This window comes from Protomyctophum bolini (assembly GCF_963924005.1).
Source record: "Protomyctophum bolini genome assembly, chromosome: 2".
In the NCBI taxonomy this organism is placed as follows: domain Eukaryota; kingdom Metazoa; phylum Chordata; class Actinopteri; order Myctophiformes; family Myctophidae; genus Protomyctophum; species Protomyctophum bolini.
Window position 1 is genome coordinate 31,690,645 of NC_137863.1, and position 23,549 is coordinate 31,714,193.

The following is a 23,549-nucleotide window of genomic DNA, read 5'->3' on the forward strand; positions in this document are numbered from 1 at the left end:
CAACTATATACCAGTGGTTCTCAAAGTGGGGTCTGGGACCCCCCAGGGGTCCTTGAGGGGGTTCCAGGAGGTCCCCAGGATTTTTTTAAATTAAAATAAATTATAAATTATTGCATCAGTTTAAAGGCGCAGTGAAATGAAAAATACGTTTTTCACACTTTTAGACTATATCTATGGTCATCATATGGGCATACCTAGCAATGGATGCCAAAAAAATGGGAAAATTCTCATTTCTGTGTGTTTTATATCAAAGGTCCATAAAACGATTGTTTTATTTATTTATTAAAACGAAAACGTGCTGCGTGATGACGTGTAGAGATGCACATAGATAAAAGCCAATAAAAATGAAGCTCACCCGTTTAATTCCCCATATCTGCGCATCCGTCCAACACAGCTGCTACTGATTTCAGAAATCCTCCGTTTTTATTCCCATTCAAGATAACATCCAGACAGTGTATTACTCGGTTTCAACTTAATCATCACGCTAAAATATGTATCTGAAAACATTATAGGTAGGGTAGAAATAAGCCACATAACAGTAAACTGATACTGCTGGCCGACAATCTTATTTGTAAACAAACACACACCATGCATGTTGCGGATAGCATAGCTACCGTCCCTAGCTACCGTCCCATCGCCTGAATGGATGCGACGCTCTGATTGGTTCAGAAACTTCATACCGGTGTTTCATGTTGAAACTTCAAAATAAATTGATCACCATTTCCGTTTCACTGCGCCTTTAAGCACTTTAACCCTATAAACATTGACTATTTGAAATACTGTGTATTTGTGTGTACTACTACTACTAATATTAATAATACGATAATCACGATGCATTGTGAACTTGTAAACTATATTTTAACAGGAATCCACAACTCCCAGTGGAGAGTGTAATACTAATTATACAACGGGTCGTTTTGAGGAAGCAATCTGATTGGTTGAAACAGCCTTCTAACCGTGGATCAAACGAGCACCACACCACACCTAATCAAAACAAAGAATTCAGCTGCTCTGTTTTCCCAGAGCGCAGCAAACAAGGTGGCTATAGGCTAGCTAGTTTATTGGGACATTTGTGGTCGTAGTGACTACATCGACGTCTCATTCCATACCTCATCACTGTCGTGGCAATAATCACGTTAAACCACACCCTCTCGTGTAATATTGCTTAAATCAGCTGTCATAAGCTCTACACTAGTACATTTCCAAAATAAAGAACATTCTCCTTCCACACATGCATTTTAGCACCGCTTTGTAAATAATCTCCATGAGACCCAATCGGGAAGCGATAATCTGCATCATCGTTTTGAAAAAGTCCCATTTTCCGCCTGTCCGGATTAAAATGCAAAGAATGTCCACCGGTGCACATTAAAAACCCAACATTACCAAAACTCCTCCAGGGTCAGCAGACACTTTAAAACTCCTCCAGGGTCAGCAGACACTTTAAAACTCCTCCAGGGTCAGCAGACACTTTAAAACTCCTCCAGGGTCAGCAGACATTTAAAACCCAACATTACCAAAACTCCTCCAGGGTCAGCAGACACTTTAAAACTCCTCCAGGGTCAGCAGACATTTAAAACCCAACATTACCAAAACTCCTCCAGGGTCAGCAGACACTTTAAAACTCCTCCAGGGTCAGCAGACATTTAAAACCCAACATTACCAAAACTCCTCCAGGGTCAGCAGACATTTTAAAACTCCTCCAGGGTCAGCAGACATTTTCAAAAGTCTCAGTTTCAGGTCGTTCAAATAGTAATGTGGATGCCAGACCACGGCGTATAATAAGCATGCATTATGCATTTTACAAGGAAAACACATTAGTGTGGGCCAATCCTCACTTCTGTCATTCATCAGAGTATGCAAATATGGTGGCATGCAGTGATACCACAAGAACAGGACGTTTTCTTCTATTAAAACAATATTTCCTTGACTATACTTCCCCCCTGTTATGACTTTGACTGTCCACACAGTAAATTATGAATAAAAAACCGATTACCATCTCTACTATCAGTGAGCAATTCCATTTCCCTCTTCCTAATTCATTCTCTAGTGCCACATCGCAGCCATATGTGCCTTTCCGAGTACTTTCTGTTGCTCCATTGCATGGAAGTCATAAGTGTAACGCATCACACTGTGAACAACTGAAAGCCATCACGTTGAATATACCACGAAACAGGTGCATTTCAAATGGTTTCATAAATTCAGAGAATCGATTTGTTTTTGATAAATGTACTGATGGTCAAGGGGGGAGAACAAGAAAAGGGGTTGGCAGAAACATGTTATTCTTTCCTCACATTTTTTGAAGTGGTTACAGCCAGTTGAAACATTGTTATAATGACATAATGCTGACTGGCTATACAGACATAGAACACAGAAATCAAATGATGCGTCTACATATCCATCCATCCATCCATCCATCCATCCATCCATCCATCCATCCAGCTTGTACTGTGAGACATAGCCAAAGCATTTCCGGGATCGAGTCCCCAGCCAAAAACGTTGCGAAGATGGTGGCATGAAAAGTGTTAATTAAGTGAATGTGATTTAAGTACACTTTTGAGGTATTTGTACTTTACTTGAGTCTTTCCATTTGCCAGTACATTTACTTACTACCCCAGTACATCTCAGAGGCAAATATTGTACTTTTACTACATGTATTAGGGAGAGGGAGAGAGAGAGTCCCCTGTTCTCTCCAGTATCAATAAACTGCTCGTGTCTTTGCGTCGCGCTGATGTTCTTCCAGATCACGGGGGAGAAGAGGCCTTCGTCGGAGATGATGATGAAGCCCAAGCCCAAGCCCCAGAAGAAGAAGAAGAAGAAGGACCCCAACGAGCCCACCAAGCCCGTGTCGGCCTACGCGCTCTTCTTCAGGGACACGCAGGCGGCCATCAAGGGACAGAACCCCAACGCCACCTTCGGAGACGTCTCCAAGATAGTGGCGTCCATGTGGGACGGACTGGGAGAGGAGCAGAAACAGGTGTGTAGAAATAATGACCCATTTTATAGGGACTGAGGACGATAAAATAAATTGTGTGTGTCACGATACACTTTTTTCGTTCCTGATCCGATCCCGATAGCACAATTTCTGTGTTAGCCGATACCGAATACTGATACCGGTGTTGTGCTCTCGTGTTGTGTTTATAGCTATCTAGCTATATATCTTGTGTTGTGTTTATAGCAGACTCCTCACTCAAATGTGCACTTGCAGTTTGGGCAAAAGCAAACTCCACATCACATGCCCCAACATTTTATTTACCTGCCATAGTGACAACCCCTGTGTCAGATCTATAGGGCTATATTCACCAATACCGATACTTTTCCGATACCGATACAGTATCGGTCCATTTGGTTCCACACTCTCAGTTACAGACCTGGAAAGGACCATGGTGGAACCACCCCCCCATCCCAAGAACCCCTGAGGGGTCCCTGGACCTCACTTTGAGAACCCTGCCCTGGACTACAGTGACCGTATAGATGCAGTGATTTGAATATAAACATGTCCCCCGTCTACGTTGTTTGCATTCCAGGCCCGACAGACAAAACTCAACGGGGCGCATAGCGGCATACAGTTCATTCATAGTAACAAATGATGCTGTGAAATGAGCAGAAAACGAGACTGTCTGGTGATGTCGGTGGCGAGTGCAGACTCATATTTTTAGAATATCCACTTTGGTCGCAGCCTATATTGGCTGTCAAATAAAAGCAGCTGTCTAACATGACAAAGTACAGCCATTTCTCCATCAGCCTCTATGAGCCTCAACTGCAGTGTTGTTTTAGGCAGCACATTTTGATTTTAGTTTTAGTCATAGTCTCTCTTCAATAGTTTTCATTTAGTTTCAGTCACATTTTAGTCATAAAAGCATAGCATTTTTGCTTTTGGTGCTTAAAGTAAATGTTTGATGGCAGTACTCTTGTACTGGCATGATGCATCTAATACGCACGTGTTACTAATAGTATTTCTACGTTGTGTGGTATTGCTACTTTTACGTAAGTAAAAAGAAGAAAGAACGATAATCATAGTACTTCTTTCACCACTGGCCGTGTGTCTCCCCTAGCTCCTCGTACCGCCAAACCTACTTTATACGGCGGCCTTTGGAGGCCGTCTGGGTCTGTCCCTCTTTTATTTGCAGTTAATTTTTGCTGCCTTCACCGCGCCTCTTCACCATGAATCTTCATTTCACCGCTGACACCCTTGAATGTGAATTCCTCATTTCCTGTCCTTTTATTTATATCTGTTGCCTGGTGATTTGATCATGCTGGGAATACGAGATTAGCAATTGCCTCGTCCTTGGTTTCGCCTCAAGGACATCTGCTCCTGAAATGTTATTGTTTGTGCTTCTTAACCCCTGGTGTACCAGGCTGCGTGCTCGAGACCCAGTATAGCTGCGGCTATAGCTCTTTCTGGTGGCGTTGATTTAGGGCTGAAAACAGTTAATCAAACGAATCCATATGTAATCGATTATAACAAATCATTGATCAAATCAATTCATAATCTATTCCTGTTTTGGTGGCATGCCATACACCGTATAGGCGAGAATAGAACATAAAAAATAACTGAAAATAGCTGACCTATACTGTATAAAGCTTATAAACCAGCTATATTTTCACCATGCTATTTAACAAAGGATCAAAAGCCCTGTTGGTTGATGTTGGGGCGTTCTGTCTCTTCTTGTGTGTCTGCTGCGTATCTCCATGCCACAGTGTCTGTCCTACCTGGGAACACAGACGGAATTACAAAGGGCCAATTCCAACTATTTAAAAAACCCTCCATTGAACGCATTTGTGTGTTTAATCAAACGTGTCCCCTCGCAGGCACGTAATTAACTTGTGGTAATGATGTCATTACGGAGTGAAATATTAGTAACACGGTGTTGTGATCCGGTATGTCAGCGCAATAACACTCCTGGTGGTGCTAATTATACTAGACTCCTCGGCTTTATAGCATTGTCTCGGATTCCCTATATTTGCCTCGAATGCATAAACGAAAGGCGCACTAGCTGCCATGTATTTCCATATTACAACTATTAAGTTAATACACATGCCTATAGCCGTTATATCCTCTAACAATATTGAGGTATTTTCTTTAATGTCCCAGGTCTGTGCGAATAAATATAAGAACGTCACAGTAAAAAGAAATAGGACCAGGAGCAGGAGGCAGACTCGTAGAAAAACTCAGATTTTCATTTGATCCAGGCCAGGACATCAGGGTTTGATTGATTGATTGAAGTATTTATTCACATAGTTTGCATAATTACAGTACATTTCAAGCACAACTCAATACAAAAACTGTCAACTGTGAGTGGACGACCCAATAAAGCACTACACTTGTTTACAAGAGGGTCCACCGTGTTCAATTCATCAAAACATTTAGAGACATACCAATATACACTTCTATAGCCAAAAAACTGGAAATCATCATCAGAAAGGAGGTAAAAAGGGAAAAGAAAACATATACAGTGAGGGGGGTTAGGGGATTCAGATTTTACGGGGCCAGTTTGGAATTGCAGCCGTCCGTAGGTGCCCTTTGAGAGCGGTTTTGAAGGAGTCAAGGTATTATCATGTCTTAATGACTGTTGGTAGGGAGTTCCACATTTTGGTGGTATATAGGAGCGAGATTAATTTCGTCCCTTGTTTGTGCCAAATCTGGGTTGCACATGGTTTGTTGAACTCCCTCTGGTGTTGTGGGTGTGGACTTTGTTGACATTAAGGAAGTATTTAGGTACATGGGTATCTTGGTGGTGTATCGAATCTTGTGGACCAGACCCATTGCAAGATGCAATGGGTTATACAACTTAAGGGGAAATAAAACATTAACTTAAATTAATGGAGAGACAAAGGGCTCCATTTTCCTCCATGCTAAACCCCTTATCCCTAAAGTTTTACAAGCTCACAAGGTGTCGATGTAGATCTACAAGCTCACAAGGTGTCGATGTAGATCTACAAGCTCACAAGGTGTCCATGTAGATCTACAAGCTCACAAGGTGTCCATGTAGATCTACAAGCTCACAAGGTGTCCATGTAGATCTACTAGTTGAACTATTCAAAAATGTTTTTCAAAATAGTAAAAAAATAAAAAGGCAAAGTAGTTTAGTTATAATGCTGCATTCACAAACGGCAAAACCTGCTGGGCGCCACGGAGAGCTATACAAAGATTAAATATTTCAACATCGATGCCGTCTGCCGTTACCGTCACCGGTTCTGTCTGCCGTGCCGTCCTGTTCCGTTTACCGTCCTGCTCCCATCCACTAAAAGGACTTCCGGTTTGCCGTCTACTGCTAGCCTGATCCCATGTGAGTGCAGCACAAGGGCTTTAGCATGGACAAAAATAGAGCCCATGAACGGCCCTATTTTGCTAAACCCCGTATCCCCCTAATACCCCCCTCTTGCACACTTCCAATGAACCGCAGCGGCCAATGAGGCATCTATGTGTTAATATATATGATGTGCACTGCCTTGTGTGCAGAGACGCAAACAAAAGATATCGGACAAGAATGTGCTCCTTCTGTGAGACTGGGAAATCTAAATGTTACAAGCATATAGCAATACATTTCAATTACAATGTGTACTACTGGACTTCAACATATGGGGGAAATTAGTCTGCAAAGAGGCTGCTCTCACTGGGACGGTGTCCCTGCATCAAGAACAAAAGCAAGGGCTCGCAAATCACTTTGTAATGCTCCAGGTAAATTTGTATTCACAATCACAGCAGGCAGGGCATACAACGTTTTGACCCCTATTGGTCTTTCTCAAGTATAAATGAGATAACAGGAAATGATTCAGTGTGAGTGTGGACACGAGAGCCATCAGCCCCATCTGGTGTTGTGGGGTGGCTCCAACAAATACAAGTGATATTTTATATACAGAGTGTGGACAAAAGAGCCATCAGCCCCATCAAGACATGACTGTTCCCTGACTAGAGCCTCCAGTAAAACGCGGGCACCAATCCTTGATTATGCAGGCTAAAATCCTTGATTTTGCGATGAAATATGTGGGGTGTGATTTATGCAGTGAAAGTTGTGATACAGTATATGCGGAGAGTTGAAAAATATATGCAGAAATTTGATTATGCGGTAGACACATATTTCTGGAGGGCCTACCTGAGACTCAGGTAAGCCCATATCATATGTGTCCATATCACTACGCCCACAAAATTGTTCTGTGTTATAGAGGGGTCAAAGTCGAACGAAAGTTGCTAATAATATATTTTAGAAATACGTCAACAATACAAATGACATTAGTTTTGTGGATTAATTTACTTTTTAATCCGTGGCCCCTGTGCCCCCCACAAAATGATTGTAACTACCTAATGTTTCACCAAAACCAGAGCAGAACTCCCACCATCAATTAATACAGCTTCAACCACTTTATTAATGGAAAGTATTTCATACAGCTTAAGTTCAATAATTGTGAACTATCCCTTTAAGACATGTTCAGTGTACACTGTACAGCCAGCCCAGACGATCTCTATCTCCCAGACGGCCGTGCTCTTGAACATGCTTGATGAGCGACGGGGGGGGGGGCTGTCACGTTGATTCTCCCCCGACTGATGAGGTGTGTTCCGTAATGTCACGCCACGGGCAGACCTGCTGGAGCCGACGCTATTAAAGGCTTGATTTATTCCTATAGCTCGGTCGGTATAGGTTGGTCTGTCCGTGCGCTACAGTGCGCTTGTAGATCTGCTGTTTTGAGACGCGTCGCACCGAACCCCCGCAGCTACTTACAGCCCAGGCCTTTAGCAGAGCTAGAATGTAAACACAACTCCCCCCCCCCACCCCCACACCCACCCCCTCCCCCTCTGTACCGCCACCCCCCCCCCTTCCCCCAACACGCAGGTTTGTTTTAAGTAGAACGTAGCCTCTGTTTCCAATTACCCACAGAGTAGGGCCTCCGAAACATGGCATGAAGCTGAATTCACATGAGGGGGGGGGGGGGGGGGGTGTTAGGCGGCTAACATCACTGTACTCTTTTATTATTATTATTTTTTAAGTAGCTGAGACCATCAGAAAACGTAACGGCGTCGTGCATATTTATGTGCGTGCGTGCGTGTGTGTGTGTGAGGCTCACAGAAACCAATATCTTGGTTCAGTCCACCCACACTTGCCCACCATAAACCTAAATTTAACACACAGTGCCACAGTGCACTTCTTTTTTGTGTGTATCTCCATACCGTTTAAGCCGGACTTATGGTTAATTGCGTGCCGTTATCACACCAATAACGCTGATCTTGTACTGTCTGTTAATTTTGAAACTCATTTTCGTACGGGGATTGCTGGCACAAAAGCTTTTCAAATGGGGGGTCTGCGGCCAAATACATGTCCTTGACATGAAAACTAACCAACATTGTATACTGTAGCTCGCCTAACGAGTCACGAGACACATAATCAAGCCCTTTGCTTGGGCTGCAATGTAGCTTATTTTATTTCCCATGCTGTCCTTGAGTCTGTAAGAAGAAAGTATTTTCATCATCATCATCATCATTCTTATTATTCTTATTATTATTCGGGTTCATGTTGTTGTTTTCTTCTTTTATTTGGATGCTTTAGAGCATGCATACAGTGCACACACACACACTCACTGTTCCTAATCCCCAAGGCCTTTGCTTTGTGTTGTTGAGATCAATGCGTTTCACTTTGGCTGTGTTGTTCCTTCAAGGTGACTACAAGTTAACGTCGACCCAGAAACACAAAAGCAACAATGTTTTCAATATTTTTTTCCCTTGTTTATTTATTTATTTTATATTTTAAGATTAAGTTCAATTCTTTACAGCTGTGGGGAGAATGGGGACCGTGGGATGGAGGTTTATTTAATTGGGTCTACTGTGTTGTGTATCAGTGAAAGGTTGGGAAAGAATATAAAGACATTGTTGTCGCTTTGTTTATCTGCTTGAGTCCTATATATATACTATATACTATATACTATAGTATATATATATATATATATATATATATATATATATATATATATATATATATATATATATATATATATGTGTGTGCGTCCGGACCTTGTACATCAGCTATTTTTTTTTATCGATGGTGTATAAATTACGAGCCACAGCCTTTTTTTGGCTTTTTATGCCTTTATTGACTTTATAGACTATCTGGAAATGGGGAGAGAGAGAGATTAGGAGTGACATGGAAATGGGGAGAGAGAGAGATTAGGAGTGACAAAGGTGGTCGGGGAGTCGGTATTGGAACCAGCGACGTACTGCATTAGCAGCCTATAGTTACCTGGGCCGCTATACACCAGCCACCTGGGCCGCTATACACCAGCCACCTGGGCCGCTATACACCAGCCACCTGGGCCGCTATACACCAGCCACCTGGGCCGCTATACACCAGCCACCTGGGCCGCTATACACCAGCCACCTGGGCCGCTATACACCAGCCACCTGGGCCGCTATACACCAGCCACCTGGGCCTATAGTTACCTGGGCCGCTATACACCAGCCACCTGGGCCGCTATACACCAGCCACCTGGGCCTATAGTTACCTGGGCCGCTATACACCAGCCACCTGGGCCTATAGTTACCTGGGCCGCTATACACCAGCCACCTGGGCCTATAGTTACCTGGGCCGCTATACACCAGCCACCTGGGCCTATAGTTACCTGGGCCGCTATACACCAGCCACCTGGGCCGCTATACACCAGCCACCTGGGCCTATAGTTACCTGGGCCGCTATACACCAGCCACCTGGGCCGCTATACACCAGCCACCTGGGCCGGCTTAGTTTAACCCATTCAGGATGGGAACCCCTTTTGGTGTTTTAAGGATTATGTTACAATTTAGCTAGCTTTTTGAAAGTATGTTCCCCCCTGTGTTTCCCATTCCAAGTGCATTTTTCTTATTGTGAATGTAGTGATTGCGATTGTAGTGAGCGATTACTATGTCCGTCTATCTGTCTGTCTGACACCACCGGCCCGCCACCAGAGGACGCAGCTGTATCACGCACGCACGCACGCACGCACGCACGCACGCACGCACGCACGCACGCACGCACGCACGCACACACACACACACACACACACACACACACACACACACACACACACACACACACACACAGTAGGCTACTTAAGTACATGCACGTAGCTATACTGTACTTTCCAGTCCACCCCTGCTGGTTTCTGAATTGTTTCATGTTCTCCTTCCCTCCCTATCTCCTCCCATGCTTTGCTTTCCTCCCCTTCTCCTCTTCCCCATCCCCTCTCCTTATCTACTTCTTGGTTGTTGTCTTTTCTCCCTCTCCTGCACACTCAGTCCGTCAGTCAGTCGGTCGGTCGATCGGCCGGTCGGTCGGTCGGAGGGGGTAATCGCTCCCTTCAGTCAAGTTCAGTGTCAGCAGGGTATGGGAGTTATTGTCTCCTGTAATTAACTGGTTATCAAACAAGAACATTTCATTAAGGTACAATTAGGGGCTAATTCAGGCGGGACACCTCTGTGTCAGGCTGACGAGGGAGGCATATGCTCTCTGGCTCCAAGCTTTGTTATTTTTAATTCAGGCCCGACCTGCCTCGTGACGGCTCAAATTGCTAATGAATCCACTCACTTTGGAATAATTAGAAATCCTTAGGCATGGTAATTTATTTAAAAAGTATCCGTCGTCGCTGCGAATCATTAGCAGCTGCGTTAAATTAATTTGAAATTAAAGCTGCTGGGAGTACTTTGGGGTTCATTAAAGAGCCCGGCCTCATCTCTATCAATATTTAAGGGGTGAAGGATAAGGCCACAACTTTCCTTTTTTTCAATAGGAACTGTTTGTTAGTCTCCATTCATTACTTTGTGGAGATTATGTTTTATATGGTGAGGATTTGTGGGCTTTTTTTTGGGTTGCTATCTTTGTTCTTCTCATGTCTAGTTTTAATTGTCAAAGCCGTTGCGTGGAGAGGAAATAATAGAAGATTGTAAATACACAATAACCCAATAGAGCCTGACTGACGGCAGATTATTGGATGCAGATCCTGATTGTGTCACTCCCAGAACACCAATTACTCATGTTTTGAACCAGCTCAGTGGCCTTGTGGTTAGAGTGTCCGCCCTGAAACTGCCAGGTCGGGGGTTCGATCCCCGGCCGGGTCACATACCAAAGACTGTAAAAATGGGACCCAATGCCTCCCTGCTTGCTTGGCACTCGGCATCAATGGGTTGGATTGAGGGGTCAAATCAACTAATGATTCCCGAGCGCGGCTCACGCTGCGGCTCACTGCTCCAAGAGATGTGTCAAATGTGGAGAACAACGGCAACGTGTGTTACTAATCGTACAACTTTGACTTTGAATGTTTTGTTCTGTCAAAAAAAAGTTCTGTTTTGTTCTGTCAGTAAGACAGCCGCCCCCCTATCCACAAGGAGGAGCAGTGCATTAAGGAAGGAAGTGAGCCCAGTGTCCATGACATCAGAGACACTGGGCTCACTGCTAAAATCTAAAACCACATATTACACACATAAAGACCCCCCAGGAAAGTGTTGTAAATATTCTAAACGTCATTAAACATTTTTTTTTTTGTGTGAAGTGTCCATTTAAGGGCCCATTTGGTTCCATATGTGTACACTCTCAGAGTTACAGACCCGTAAAGGCTTATTCGTAGTCCAGTTTTCGGTGAAGAGGTGACCACCGAAAACAACAACATGACGTCACGTGGTCGACACACAACACATCTCTCTGTTTTTACTAACCACCGTTTCGGTAGACTGGAACTCACCTATGCTTTTTATGGCATAGGCAGCTCCCGGCAGGATCCGCCGGGAGAAACTAGACACAGCTGCTGGACATGAGAGTAATTAATTTGAGCGACGAAGAGAGAGAGAGAGAGAGAGGAGTGTGTGTGTGTGTGTGTGTGTGTGTGTGTGTGTGTGTGTGTGTGTGTGTGTGTGTGTGTGTGTGTGTGTGTGTGTGTGTGTGTGTGTGTGTGTGTGTGTGTGTGTGTGTGTGTGTGTGTGTGTGTGTGTGTGTGTGTGTGTGTGTGTGTGTGTGTGTGTGTGTGTGTACGACGTGTGTGCATGTGTGCATCAATGTAACAAAGGTGCAGACGATCAGAAATCAGCAGAGAGTGAGCGACGTTTGCGCTACTGTATGTCGAATTGAAGTGTGAACTCGGCCCCAGACTTTGTTTTTCTCCCTGGAAATAAAAACGTCTGGGTTTCCGAGGCTAACGTTTCGGTGGTCCCCTCTTCACCGAAAACTGGAATATGATATACTCCTTATAAGGGTCCATTCTTAACCCATTCTTATAATGTAATATTGTATATAATATTGTATATATATATATATATATATATAATGTTTATTTTGTAATAATAATTATAATAATAATCAAAGTACTAATAACTAAAGTTTTCAAGCAAATGTATAGTGTAAAATTAGAGGAAAGGAGAGTCTTCCTTTACTGTTTAAGAGTGGACTTTTTTCCCCAGCTTCAAGCCTGTGAATGACAAGTATTAGCTTGAATTCACCGATTTTGACCACATTAGTTGATTGGATCATTCAGAAGGCCTCAGATCTCTTTCTCCAATGCCTTTTGGAATTATTGATAAGCTATTTTCGGCGCCGCTTCTGTTTATCCTGGTATTGTGACAGTATATTTACTTGCATGAGAGGGGGACAGGTGGTGGAGTTAGTTGCTTTTGCAGACAGTTTGAGGGTCCAATGGAGTTTAAGAGGCTTTGTCCCAAGGGCTTTATACTATTTTTCATTGGTTCAATATTTTTTTTAACCAACACACACTCACACAGACGTAAAGGGTGTTCAATAGCACAGATTTATGCAACAAACAAACAAACCTCAAAAATGTAGTTTTTGGTGTTTCCTCCCGAAAGCAACGTCATGTAGGTAAAAGGATATCTGAGTGAAAGATGGGGAAACGTTAGAATCATGCAGGCTCTCCCCTACTTCTCCCACCTCTGCCGGGTACTGTGGGTGAACGTGAACTTAGCTCGGGCCATCGCCAGCCCTGTGGCGTCAACCTGCTAATCCATTTAGACCTGACCACGCATCTGTGTCACCTTATAGCTTTGAACCACTTTAACCATTCATTCTAAACTTTACCTGTTGAAAATGAGCAGATCTACAAGCTCGTAGCGCGGCACTGAGTGCTGCGCTCTGAGCATGTAGATCTGCTATAATGTGACGCAAATCTTTGAATACATGTATATATTCTTTCACAACAACCGTTTTTAACCCTTTGCTTTGGGGGGGGGGGGGGGGGGGGTCGGCGGCCAAATAATATTTGGGGGTCTTTGACATGAAAAGGTTTGAGAACCACTGACATAGACACATAGAGTTTTTTCAGAAAACTCATGATTTAGAATGACATTTTGTAATAATAATAATAGCTCAAATTTATATATAGCACTTTTCTAAATTCCCCTAAGCGCTTTACATATAAGAACACTAGGAACAAACTTTATTCAGAAAAAAAAAAACCCAAAGCAAAACAGATACAACAACAGTGCAAGGTTGAAAAGATAAAAGGATAGACGAGGGAAGGGGGTATACTACATCTTAAGCAGACCTCAGCTGGGGAAAGCTTTCCTGAAAGAAGTGGGTTTTTTGAGTGAAGGGAGAATCTGCATGGTCTCGTGTATATATACAGGTTTCAATGGGCTAATCAAGTGTCCTTGTTGTTGTTTTTGTTGTGTCGGCTCTCTCCCGCAGGCGTACAAGAGGAAAACGGAGGCAGCTAAGAAGGAGTACCTGAAAGCCCTGGCCGCCTACAGAGCCAGTCTGGTTTCCAAGGTAACCGGGCCGAAGGAGTCATGTCTCTGATATACATGGGTCACTGGCGATGGAAGGGATGATAAATTAGATGGAGAGAATGCCATCCACCCTGTTCTCATCCCAGGGAAAGGGTACCGGTATATACAGTACACAACAGTGTGTGTGCGTGTGCGAGTGTGCGTGCGTGCGTGCGTGCGTGTGTGTGTGTGTGTGTCTGCGTGTGCGTGCTCAGAGGAGAACAGTGAAAATTAGGCCCTAACCACAGCCGATTTGCGACATGGGGAAAAATAATAAAATGTAAGTACGCACGCACACACGCACGCACACTGGCCATAACAGCAGAAGTGGCCATTACCCTTGTGTCCTCCAGGTGTGTGGCCCGTCCCCCCTAATGGGGGGGGGGGTTAGTGTTTTAGAGACACCTACTGCATTCTGTTGGCTGTTGTTTCACCAGAACATTGGGGAACACTTCGCTGGAATCAAATTCTAAATGACCAGTATGTACAGTACAGACCGCACTGTTTTCTGCTTGTTGCAGTGCTACAGACTCATGTGGTGGAAAAAGTACTCTTTTAAATGTATACATACAAATCCTTTGAAAATAGCAGATCTACAAGCTCATGCATTGGATATTTGCAAATGGCCGAAGTGTATATACTGTAGGGCTGAAGTGGTTAATGTATATGTTTTGTAATAATAACCAACATCTAAAGTTTTCAAATAAAGCAGTGGGTTAAAGTGGAGTAAAAGTACAATATTTGGTTCTGAGGTGTAGTGGAGTAGAACTAAAAGTAAAACTGGAAATTGGAAATACTCAAGTAAAGTAGAAATACCTCAAACTTGTACTTTAAGTGCACTATTTAAGTAAATGTACTCATAGTTACTTTCCACCACTGCCTTACTGCATGGAATCATTGGAAACGTTTAACAGCACCGACGACGCACGCAGCAGATGCAGGGTGATGGTCGTGCGTGCGTCACTGCGTGCACGTGCGTGCACGTGCATGCTTTCGTTGTGTGTATGTTTTGCTGGTTATGCTGTATAAACATATTTCCATCTGTTCACTTTGGTGCATTGCACCACATTTTCCTCCCTTTCTGCCGTGTTTTGGATAACATATAACCCTAAATTGCATTAGCATATTGTCGTTCCCAGGCAGGTGGAAATGTCCAAAACATGTTGTGGAAAAGGGCGTGTGTTCTTTTGACCAGTAGTCTCTACACAAGCTCTGTTAATGACTTTCATACTAGAAGCCTTTATTTGTAGTAATAATATATTCTTTCCAAAATGCCATATGTGCCATAGAGCCTATAGATACGATACGATACAACTTTATTCTCAGCTTGCACTGAAATTTGTTTTGCGTCCATGACGTCACCGTTCAAGATACAGACAAGACATATACACAATACATTACAAAAGATATACATTACAGGACACAAATCACAGAAGCAGACAGGAACCAGAACAATTATTTAAAACTTTAGCCACTGAGCGGATCTACAAGCTTCATTATGCTAGACAGCATACTGTATGCCAGCGAGATTTGGTTTTCTCACCGGACCACTACCAGTGTGTTATGACTGCATACAGGGCACATATTAACCCTATCAGTTGATATTAAATTAGTTGTGTTATTAGAGTGTTATGACTGCATACCGGGCACATATCAACCCTATCAGTTGATATTAAATTAGTTGTGTTATTAGAGTGTTATGACTGCATACCGGGCACATATCAACCCTATCAGTTGATATTAAATTAGTTGTGTTATTAGAGTGTTATGACTGCATACCGGGCACATATCAACCCTATCAGTTGATATTAAATTAGTTGTGTTATTAGAGTGTTATGACTGCATACCGGGCACATATCAACCCTATCAGTTGATATTAAATTAGTTGTGTTATTAGAGTGTTATGACTGCATACCGGGCACATATCAACCCTATCAGTTGATATTAAATTAGTTGTGTTATTAGAGTGTTATGACTGCATACCGGGCACATATCAACCCTATCAGTTGATATTAAATTAGTTGTCCAAAGACGATCTCGGCACCCGGCAGAGCCTTTTGAAAACACCCGTCAAACAAATGAGTTAATGGGACATGCAAGGTTTCCATTGGACAGCGCAGTGTACCGGAGGGGGGGGGGGGGGGGGGGGGTCTCCTGACTTCCTGCCATGCTGGAGGAGTGAAAACAAGCACCTTGATTAAAGCATGAATAGATGACTCATCAGCGTTCTGTAAACCGTGGCTTATTTTGAACCAAAGACGATTCTAATCACTTGTCTGTGTGCGCAATTAGACATTCAACGTCACTTCTCCTACACAGAGGCTTGATTGACTGTACTGTACTGCTTTGACTGGCAGCCATTTTGGCTGACAAACATTCTCTCTCTCTCTCTCTCTCTCTCTCTCTCTCTCTCTCTCTATCTCTCTCTGCTGTTTTAATTACCGACGAGGGGTTCTTTTCTGAATGAATTTGGCACTAGGAGGAATTGGAGGTAATTGGAGCATCGTTTAAAAAACAAAGACATCTTTGGCATGCACCTGTTGCCTTTCTTTGTTGTTTTTCTGACGTATTACAACAGCAAAGACACAAGCAAGCTCCATTAGAACTTCATTTTGTAATGCCTGTCTAAAATCCTGTCCCTTTGAAATCACAAAATCGTATAGAAATTGCCTAAATATAACAAGAAAACTATGTGTATGTGTACACTGTGTGTGTGTGTGTGTGTGTGTGTGTGTGTGTGTGTGTGTGTGTGTGTGTGTGTGTGTGTGTGTGTGTGCGACGCACACGCACGCGCATACACACACACACACACACACACACACACACACACACACAAACGGCACATAATACACGCGCACACACACGCACGGCACTTCATATTGTTGCCGTGCATCATCCTCAAATATTGCCTCAAAATCGAATATGGGAGCAGCAAATCAGCCCTATGCCTCCCCCTTTGCACATTCACCCTCCATGTTCTCTCTCCTCCCTGGCCCCTCTATTCTTCAGCATTTCATTTTCCACTTGACCCTGCAAATGTATCTCTGCCTCTGCTTTATCCATCCCTCCCCTTTCCCTCCAACATTGATTATTTCACCGGCTGTGCGGGATAGATGTAAGCCATTACTAAATAGCAGACAGCCATACATCACCTCAGCAAGCTTGACAGCTAATGAGAAAGACTGGACGTATTTCATACATATATACTACCATGCAGAGAGAGAGAGAGAGAGAGAGAGAGAGAGAGAAATTGTGTTCACGTTTCTCAAAACAGAAAGAAAGAAAGTGAAAGTGAGACTGACAGTAGTCAGGAAAAGGTTATTTTTTTTTACATTTTCTGAATCGTAACGGTTTCAGACATTCAAGGTTCGAACAGCGATGTTAATGATATTAATATTATGCACCTTTGCACAATTGTGTAAGGCTTAAAAGACAAGCAAAGCAGTTATTTTCAATATGCTGTTGATGTACCTATATGTGCCTATTATATGTGTGCACATTTTTTTTTATAATACAATAAAAACTACTAGCAAAATGAAAGGGAAAAACAACAATGTACCTACAGTATACCTACTGTATTATATTTGTAAATATCCTAGAGCCATATGCTGTACTGTATGACGTGAGCTCCTGTGAATGCACTGAACGTGTAATACAGTGGTTCTCAACCTGTGGCTCTACTGCGCCCGCAGGTTGCTAGGCAACCTTCAGTGTCCCTCCAGGCACAAGGCGAAATGCGCACGCACCCCATTGGAATCCACTCATTATGATTTATTTGCTGCCTGTTTTCTTTGAAAAATACTCCAAAATCCTTCTTTTTGTCAAATCCGTCCGGCGTTCAGATGTGAATAGTGATTTTGGATTGCATCGCGGCCGCCATGTTTACCGTTTCTGGCGAAAGATAAACAACATCATCAGCTGCTATAGACTACAATGTGCTTTAAAGATAAACAACATGGTCAGCTGCTATAGACTACAATGTGCTTTAAAGATAAACAACATGGTCAGCTGCTATAGACTACAATGTGCTTTAAAGATAAACAACATGGTCAGCTGCTATAGACTACAATGTGCTTTAAAGATAAACAACATGGTCAGCTGCTATAGACTACAATGTGCTTTAAAGATAAACAACATGGTCAGCTGCTATAGACTACAATGTGCTTTAAAGATAAACAACATGGTCAGCTGCTATAGACTACAATGTGCTTTAAAGATAAACAACATGGTCAGCTGCTATAGACTACAATGTGCTTTAAAGATAAACAACATGGTCAGCTGCTATAGACTACAATGTGCTTTAAAGATAAACAACATGGTCAGCTGCTATAGACTACAATGTGCTTTAAAGATAAACAACATGGTCAGCTGCTATAGACTACAATGTGCTTTAAAGATAAACAACATGGTCAGCTGCTATAGACTACAATGTGCTTTAAAGATAAACAACATGGTCAGCTGCTATAGACTACAATGTGCTTTAAAGATAAACAACATGGTCAGCTGCTATAGACTACAATGTGCTTTAAAGATAAACAACATGGTCAGCTGCTATAGACTACAATGTGCTTTAAAGATAAACAACATGGTCAGCTGCTATAGACTACAATGTGCTTTAAAGATAAACAACATGGTCAGCTGCTATAGACTACAATGTGCTTTAAAGATAAACAACATGGTCAGCTGCTATAGACTACAATGTGCTTTAAAGATAAACAACATGGTCAGCTGCTATAGACTACAATGTGCTTTAAAGATAAACAACATGGTCAGCTGCTATAGACTACAATGTGCTTTAAAGATAAACAACATGGTCAGCTGCTATAGACTACAATGTGCTTTAAAGATAAACAACATGGTCAGCTGCTATAGACTACAATGTGCTTTAAAGATAAACAACATGGTCAGCTGCTATAGACTACAATGTGCTTTAAAGATAAACAACATGGTCAGCTGCTATAGACTACAATGTGCTTTAAAGATAAACAACATGGTCAGCTGCTATAGACTACAATGTGCTTTAAAGATAAACAACATGGTCAGCTGCTATAGACTACAATGTGCTTTAAAGATAAACAACATGGTCAGCTGCTATAGACTACAATGTGCTTTAAAGATAAACAACATGGTCAGCTGCTATAGACTACAATGTGCTTTCGGTTTGGTCTCTGTGAGGCATGTGACACACCTGGAAGCGGGGCTCTTATACAGTTGATGTGAATCATGGTGCTGAAGGACTATAGACATGAGGGTTCTCAAAGTGTTAAGAGATCCCTTATCCGTTGCCCGTTATGCCCAGTGCTCTATTGGATTCCATGTTGTAGTCTTGTGTTGCATGTCAGTCCCCCTCCCCCTCCCCACTGAAATACCCACAAGATATTGTGGGTAGAATATTTTAGAATGAATTAAAGCTCGGCTGCAGTGTATTACAGTTCAAATTGAAGTCTTATAGCGGCAACACAAACCCTCGGGTAAAGACGCAAAAGCTATCAATATTTAATTGAACCGGATGCTTTATTTATTTATTGATGCCCACGGCTAAATTAATTGTTATGGTGACTCGGAACAGTGCCTAATTCCCAACCATTTCTGCATCCAGGGCCCACTTGAAAGTCTTCAAAGCGTTCACCCACATGGCCCAGCCATCTGACCACTTAACCGCGCATTCATGCAGAGCATTTGAATGATCACTCGATTGTGTTAACGTATAGTGTATAGCCTTCCATAAGTTCCTTTTTGGTATCACGATGAAATGCCATAAAGTACCATGTTCGGAGCTTAATAAAACATTCATTCGAGCTGCCGCTAAACAAAACAATTGATCGCTATATAGCTATGGCTGTGTGACCCCTACAGAACATGGGTGATTAACACTATACCAGTTCTTGTCTGCTCATGTCGTACATTTCACTGGCACTGGCCACTGACTTAGAACTTCTGTTCTTTCTGACATCACACTATCAGCCCCTCCCCTAACCCCTCCCCCTTTATCATACAACTACAGCTGTGGGTGCGGCTTCAGTTCAGGTGGATCACCACCCACCAGGCAAACCAGGCATACATAAAAGCATGATTTTAACAAATACTGTACACTTTTTGGAAAAAGTTCTTCCTCCTTATATTATAATAAATACCTGATGATTAGGGTGGAAAACTGGTGTTACTCCATCATTAACCCTCCCCCCTCCTCCCCCAGACGTACAACGACCCCGTGGATGTGAAAAGCGGCCTGCCAGGCGGCGGCGGCGGCATGCCCTCGCCCCACCACAACATGATGCCGGCCAACCCTCCCTCCCTGTACAGCGTAGCGGCGCCCCCCGGAGGCCAGCCGCCCTCCTCCTCCTCGCCGTACCTGGGCCCCGGCGCCGCTGGCGCCGCCTTCCCCCCCGGGCTCGCCGAGCTGCAGAGCTACGCGCCGCGACACGCCCTGTCGCGGACCCTCAGCCAGTCCGGGATGCTGCCTCCCCCCTCCTCCTCCTCCCCCCCGTCCTCCTTCCAGATCAGCCCGCCCCTGCACCCCCACCACCACCACCACCAGCAGCTGTCCCAGCTGCACCAGAGCTCCCTCCTCAGCCATCAGCCTATCCGCATGCAGCAGCACGGCCAGTCCCAGCCAATCATCTCCCACCAGATGGGGCTGCAGGCCTCCCTCCACTCCCCGCCCCCTGGGCAGCAGGTACAGTACAGTACAGTACAGTACAGTACAGTACAGTACGTTGGTTGCGTTGCGTTGCGTTGCGTTGCGTTTCAGTTTTTTCAACCTTTATTAAACCGAGGCAAAAGCAGATCAACCACTTGAACCCCAGCTTGCCTATTCTTGGAGCAACATTCGCCAAAAATAGCCGATCTACCCGCTCAAAATGTGGCGGCCGTGTTTTGAGCTTGTAGTTTTGCTATTTATTTATTCACGAAGAGCAGTCTGAGTACTCAGGTCCGTTTGGCTGAAACCAGAGATTTTCTGTGAATAAAAGGCCAGTATGAATGAGCCATCAACCACTATATGAATATAGCTCTGTTGTTTATTATCCATTTATTTATTTATCACACTCCCGGTATGCAGAGCCATAGAGTGAGACAGAGTTAGGACAACTCCGTTCACTTCACGGGGCCAGTCCAATCTTCTACATAGACTTCTATAGAGCGTTGCAGTCCCGCCCCCTTTCATGACGACGCCAGGCCCAGGAAATAATTCCTAATGCATTTTTCCCATAGACATTTCAAAAAGTATTTATTCAAAGACCTTTTAAGCGTTGTACAAAGCCAACTCGAGAATCATGACAACAAACACAGTATTTTGGACCAAACAAATAATTACAAAGAAGAAAAACAACACAAAAAGTGTTGTATCTGCCTTTTTTTCTTATTTCTAATTATTTGTTCGGCCCAAAAGATTGTGTTTGAAGTCCAGTTGGCTTTGTACAATGCTTAAACGGTCTTTAAATAAATTATTTTTGAATTGTCTTTGGGAAAAATGGAATTAGGAATTATTTCCTGGGCCTGGCGTCGTCATGAAAGGGGCGGGACTGTGATGCTCTATTGGTGGCATAGCAAACAGTGACAAGTCCTGGACCGGAAGTTGGCATAATGCACTGGATTCAGGCTTTAATAATCTTAAATCCCTTTATCTTAGATCGGTTTTTAGTATTACTACAACATAAACATTATGTTTAGCTGTCACTGTGCAATACATTAAAACAGTTGTCATGTTGCACACATGCCTAACATTTCTGGTATTTAATTGTGACGCCCTCGTTGAAAACAATGTATTTCAAACTCCAGCTTGTCACTGTTCAGGCTGCATGAACAGCGCAAGAGTGCTCCGTTTTCTGCCCCGTCAATGTCGTAACTGTGTCTTACTCTATGGCACATGCCGGTATGTAAAGACCTTATATGACATTGGCGGACTGTTTCACCATTCAGGCACATTTTGTTCAGCATCGTCATTATCATTAACCCATTAACACCCCAATCGCCCAGAACGAAGTGCACCGTCCTTTCTATTAGTAACACCCAGCGTCCAGGACAAAGTTTTATCCAAAAGACGAAGTGTATTGATATGAAAACCGATCGCATCGCTCCACAGCCTAGGAGGGCCTCGATGTTGCACAACAGTGGGACGTCATCGTAAATGTTCCTCCCCTGTTTAGCCGACCACAACGAAAATCTTAAAACGTTAATAAGCGATCTAAATCATCCCGTCCAATTCTAAGAAAAGATCCTGTGTTAGACGGCCCCCGCTGTCCAGTCGCTAGTTCAATCATACCTCCCGTTGTTGTCGATCGCCTCTAGAGTGTTTTGGCTACATCTAGCTGCTCCAGCCACATCTGGGGTAATTGGCCCCGATCACGTGACATGCTCGTCCACTCAGTGCAATGCATGTTGGGTTACAGGTGCATGATGAGAAGCCGAGTTTTTAGTGTAATGTTTTTTTATTTTTTGTTCTTTTCTTTAATCTTGAGCGCGCCAAAGGCGTACGATATTTCTAGTACAGTTAAGTACAAGCACAGCACGTATCTTCGTGACATGCTGAGAGCAATTGTACTGTTACTGTTTTGTACCGTCTGTTTTTTGTTTTTTTTTACATTTTAGAAAACTCTTGAAAGTGTGAACTGATTTTAGAAGGCATGCATTTTGTAGAAACGGCCTCAGGGTTTTAATGTTCAACTCCCCCCCCTTCTCTTTCCCACTTTTGTGCTCAGAGTTTCTCCCACCTCCAATCAGAGTACCAGAAGAGCGTTGGGGGGTCCCAGTCCCCTGGCCCGGGCCCCGGAGGGCCTCAGAGCCACGACTGGGACAGTGAATACTGCAATCGGGAGTGTGGCAACCACTGCAGGTCAGTGAAGGGTTAGGATGATGTGTCCCGTTCTTTTCTGTAGTGAGTGTCATTCATCACAAACCATCTCTGTCAGAAAATGTATCTTTGTCACAATCGGAGGAGTCGAAACCCAAGAATAGGACTGTTTTAGTATTTTTTTACTTTTCTTTTCCTTCCACGCGCTACGTCCGGCCGGGGAAACTCCCCTGTCAGGTGAAAAGAAGCAGCTTGGACTCCTCATGCATAGAAGAAAGCATGAGGTCAGTCCGCTGCCCCCCCATGTTGGCAGAGGAAGTGTAGCACTCAGGATTAGATAATTGACACTGTTTACAAAATTGTGGGATAAAACAACAAAAAAAAGATCGACATTGGACGATTTATTAGGTTATAATATAATGAATCCAGAATCGCCAGTCTTACATTTACAGGTTCTTGGCGTCTCCGTCGCCTGGGCAACGTTGTGACATCATTGAATGTTTTCAACTGGACTAACTAAAAGCAAGATCTTTAGCGGCCTTTTTCTCTGAATTCATACAGAACATCAATGTTTTTGGGGCTCAATAAAGAAAATCCCAGTTTCTGACTAAAGAATAATAAATAGCCCGCTAACGCTCGCCCTGGAAATGACCCATTATTACTTCCAGTTCACTGGATTAGCTTTTGGGCTCTTCAAAATAAGACCTTGCGGCTGAAAATCTTGGCAGACAAGCGACTAACTTCGTAACTTAACCTTGGCAGAGAAAGAGTTGTTTAAAATGGGATGCAACTTTAACATTGTGAATCGTGAGATCTTGAAATGGGTATATAGGATAAGGATTGCATCACAAATTATTATTAGCAAAGTCAAATTAAAAAAAAAATAAATAAATACTACAAGTCTTGGGATCCCAACATGTGCACTTATTTCAGACAATTTAGTTTAAACCGTCGAGTCTCTCCGTTGGACTAAAACTAATCACACTTAGGGCCGATTCATACTCCTGTTTCGGCGCTGTAGTGCCGAAA

General features: G+C 43.3%; 1 protein-coding gene across 2 annotated transcripts in view; it reads left to right on the forward strand.

Annotated features, from left to right (window-relative positions):
• Positions 1–23,549, forward strand: part of LOC308329926 (TOX high mobility group box family member 2-like) — a 200,262-nt gene that overhangs the window by 172,278 nt on the left and 4,435 nt on the right. For both annotated transcript variants that reach the window (XM_080784471.1, XM_080784470.1), the window contains 4 exons: positions 2,741–2,974; positions 13,650–13,730; positions 19,926–20,405; positions 22,429–22,562. In XM_080784471.1, coding sequence (XP_080640597.1) covers positions 2,741–2,974; positions 13,650–13,730; positions 19,926–20,405; positions 22,429–22,562 — 929 coding nt within the window. The remainder of the gene's footprint in view (positions 1–2,740; positions 2,975–13,649; positions 13,731–19,925; positions 20,406–22,428; positions 22,563–23,549) is intronic.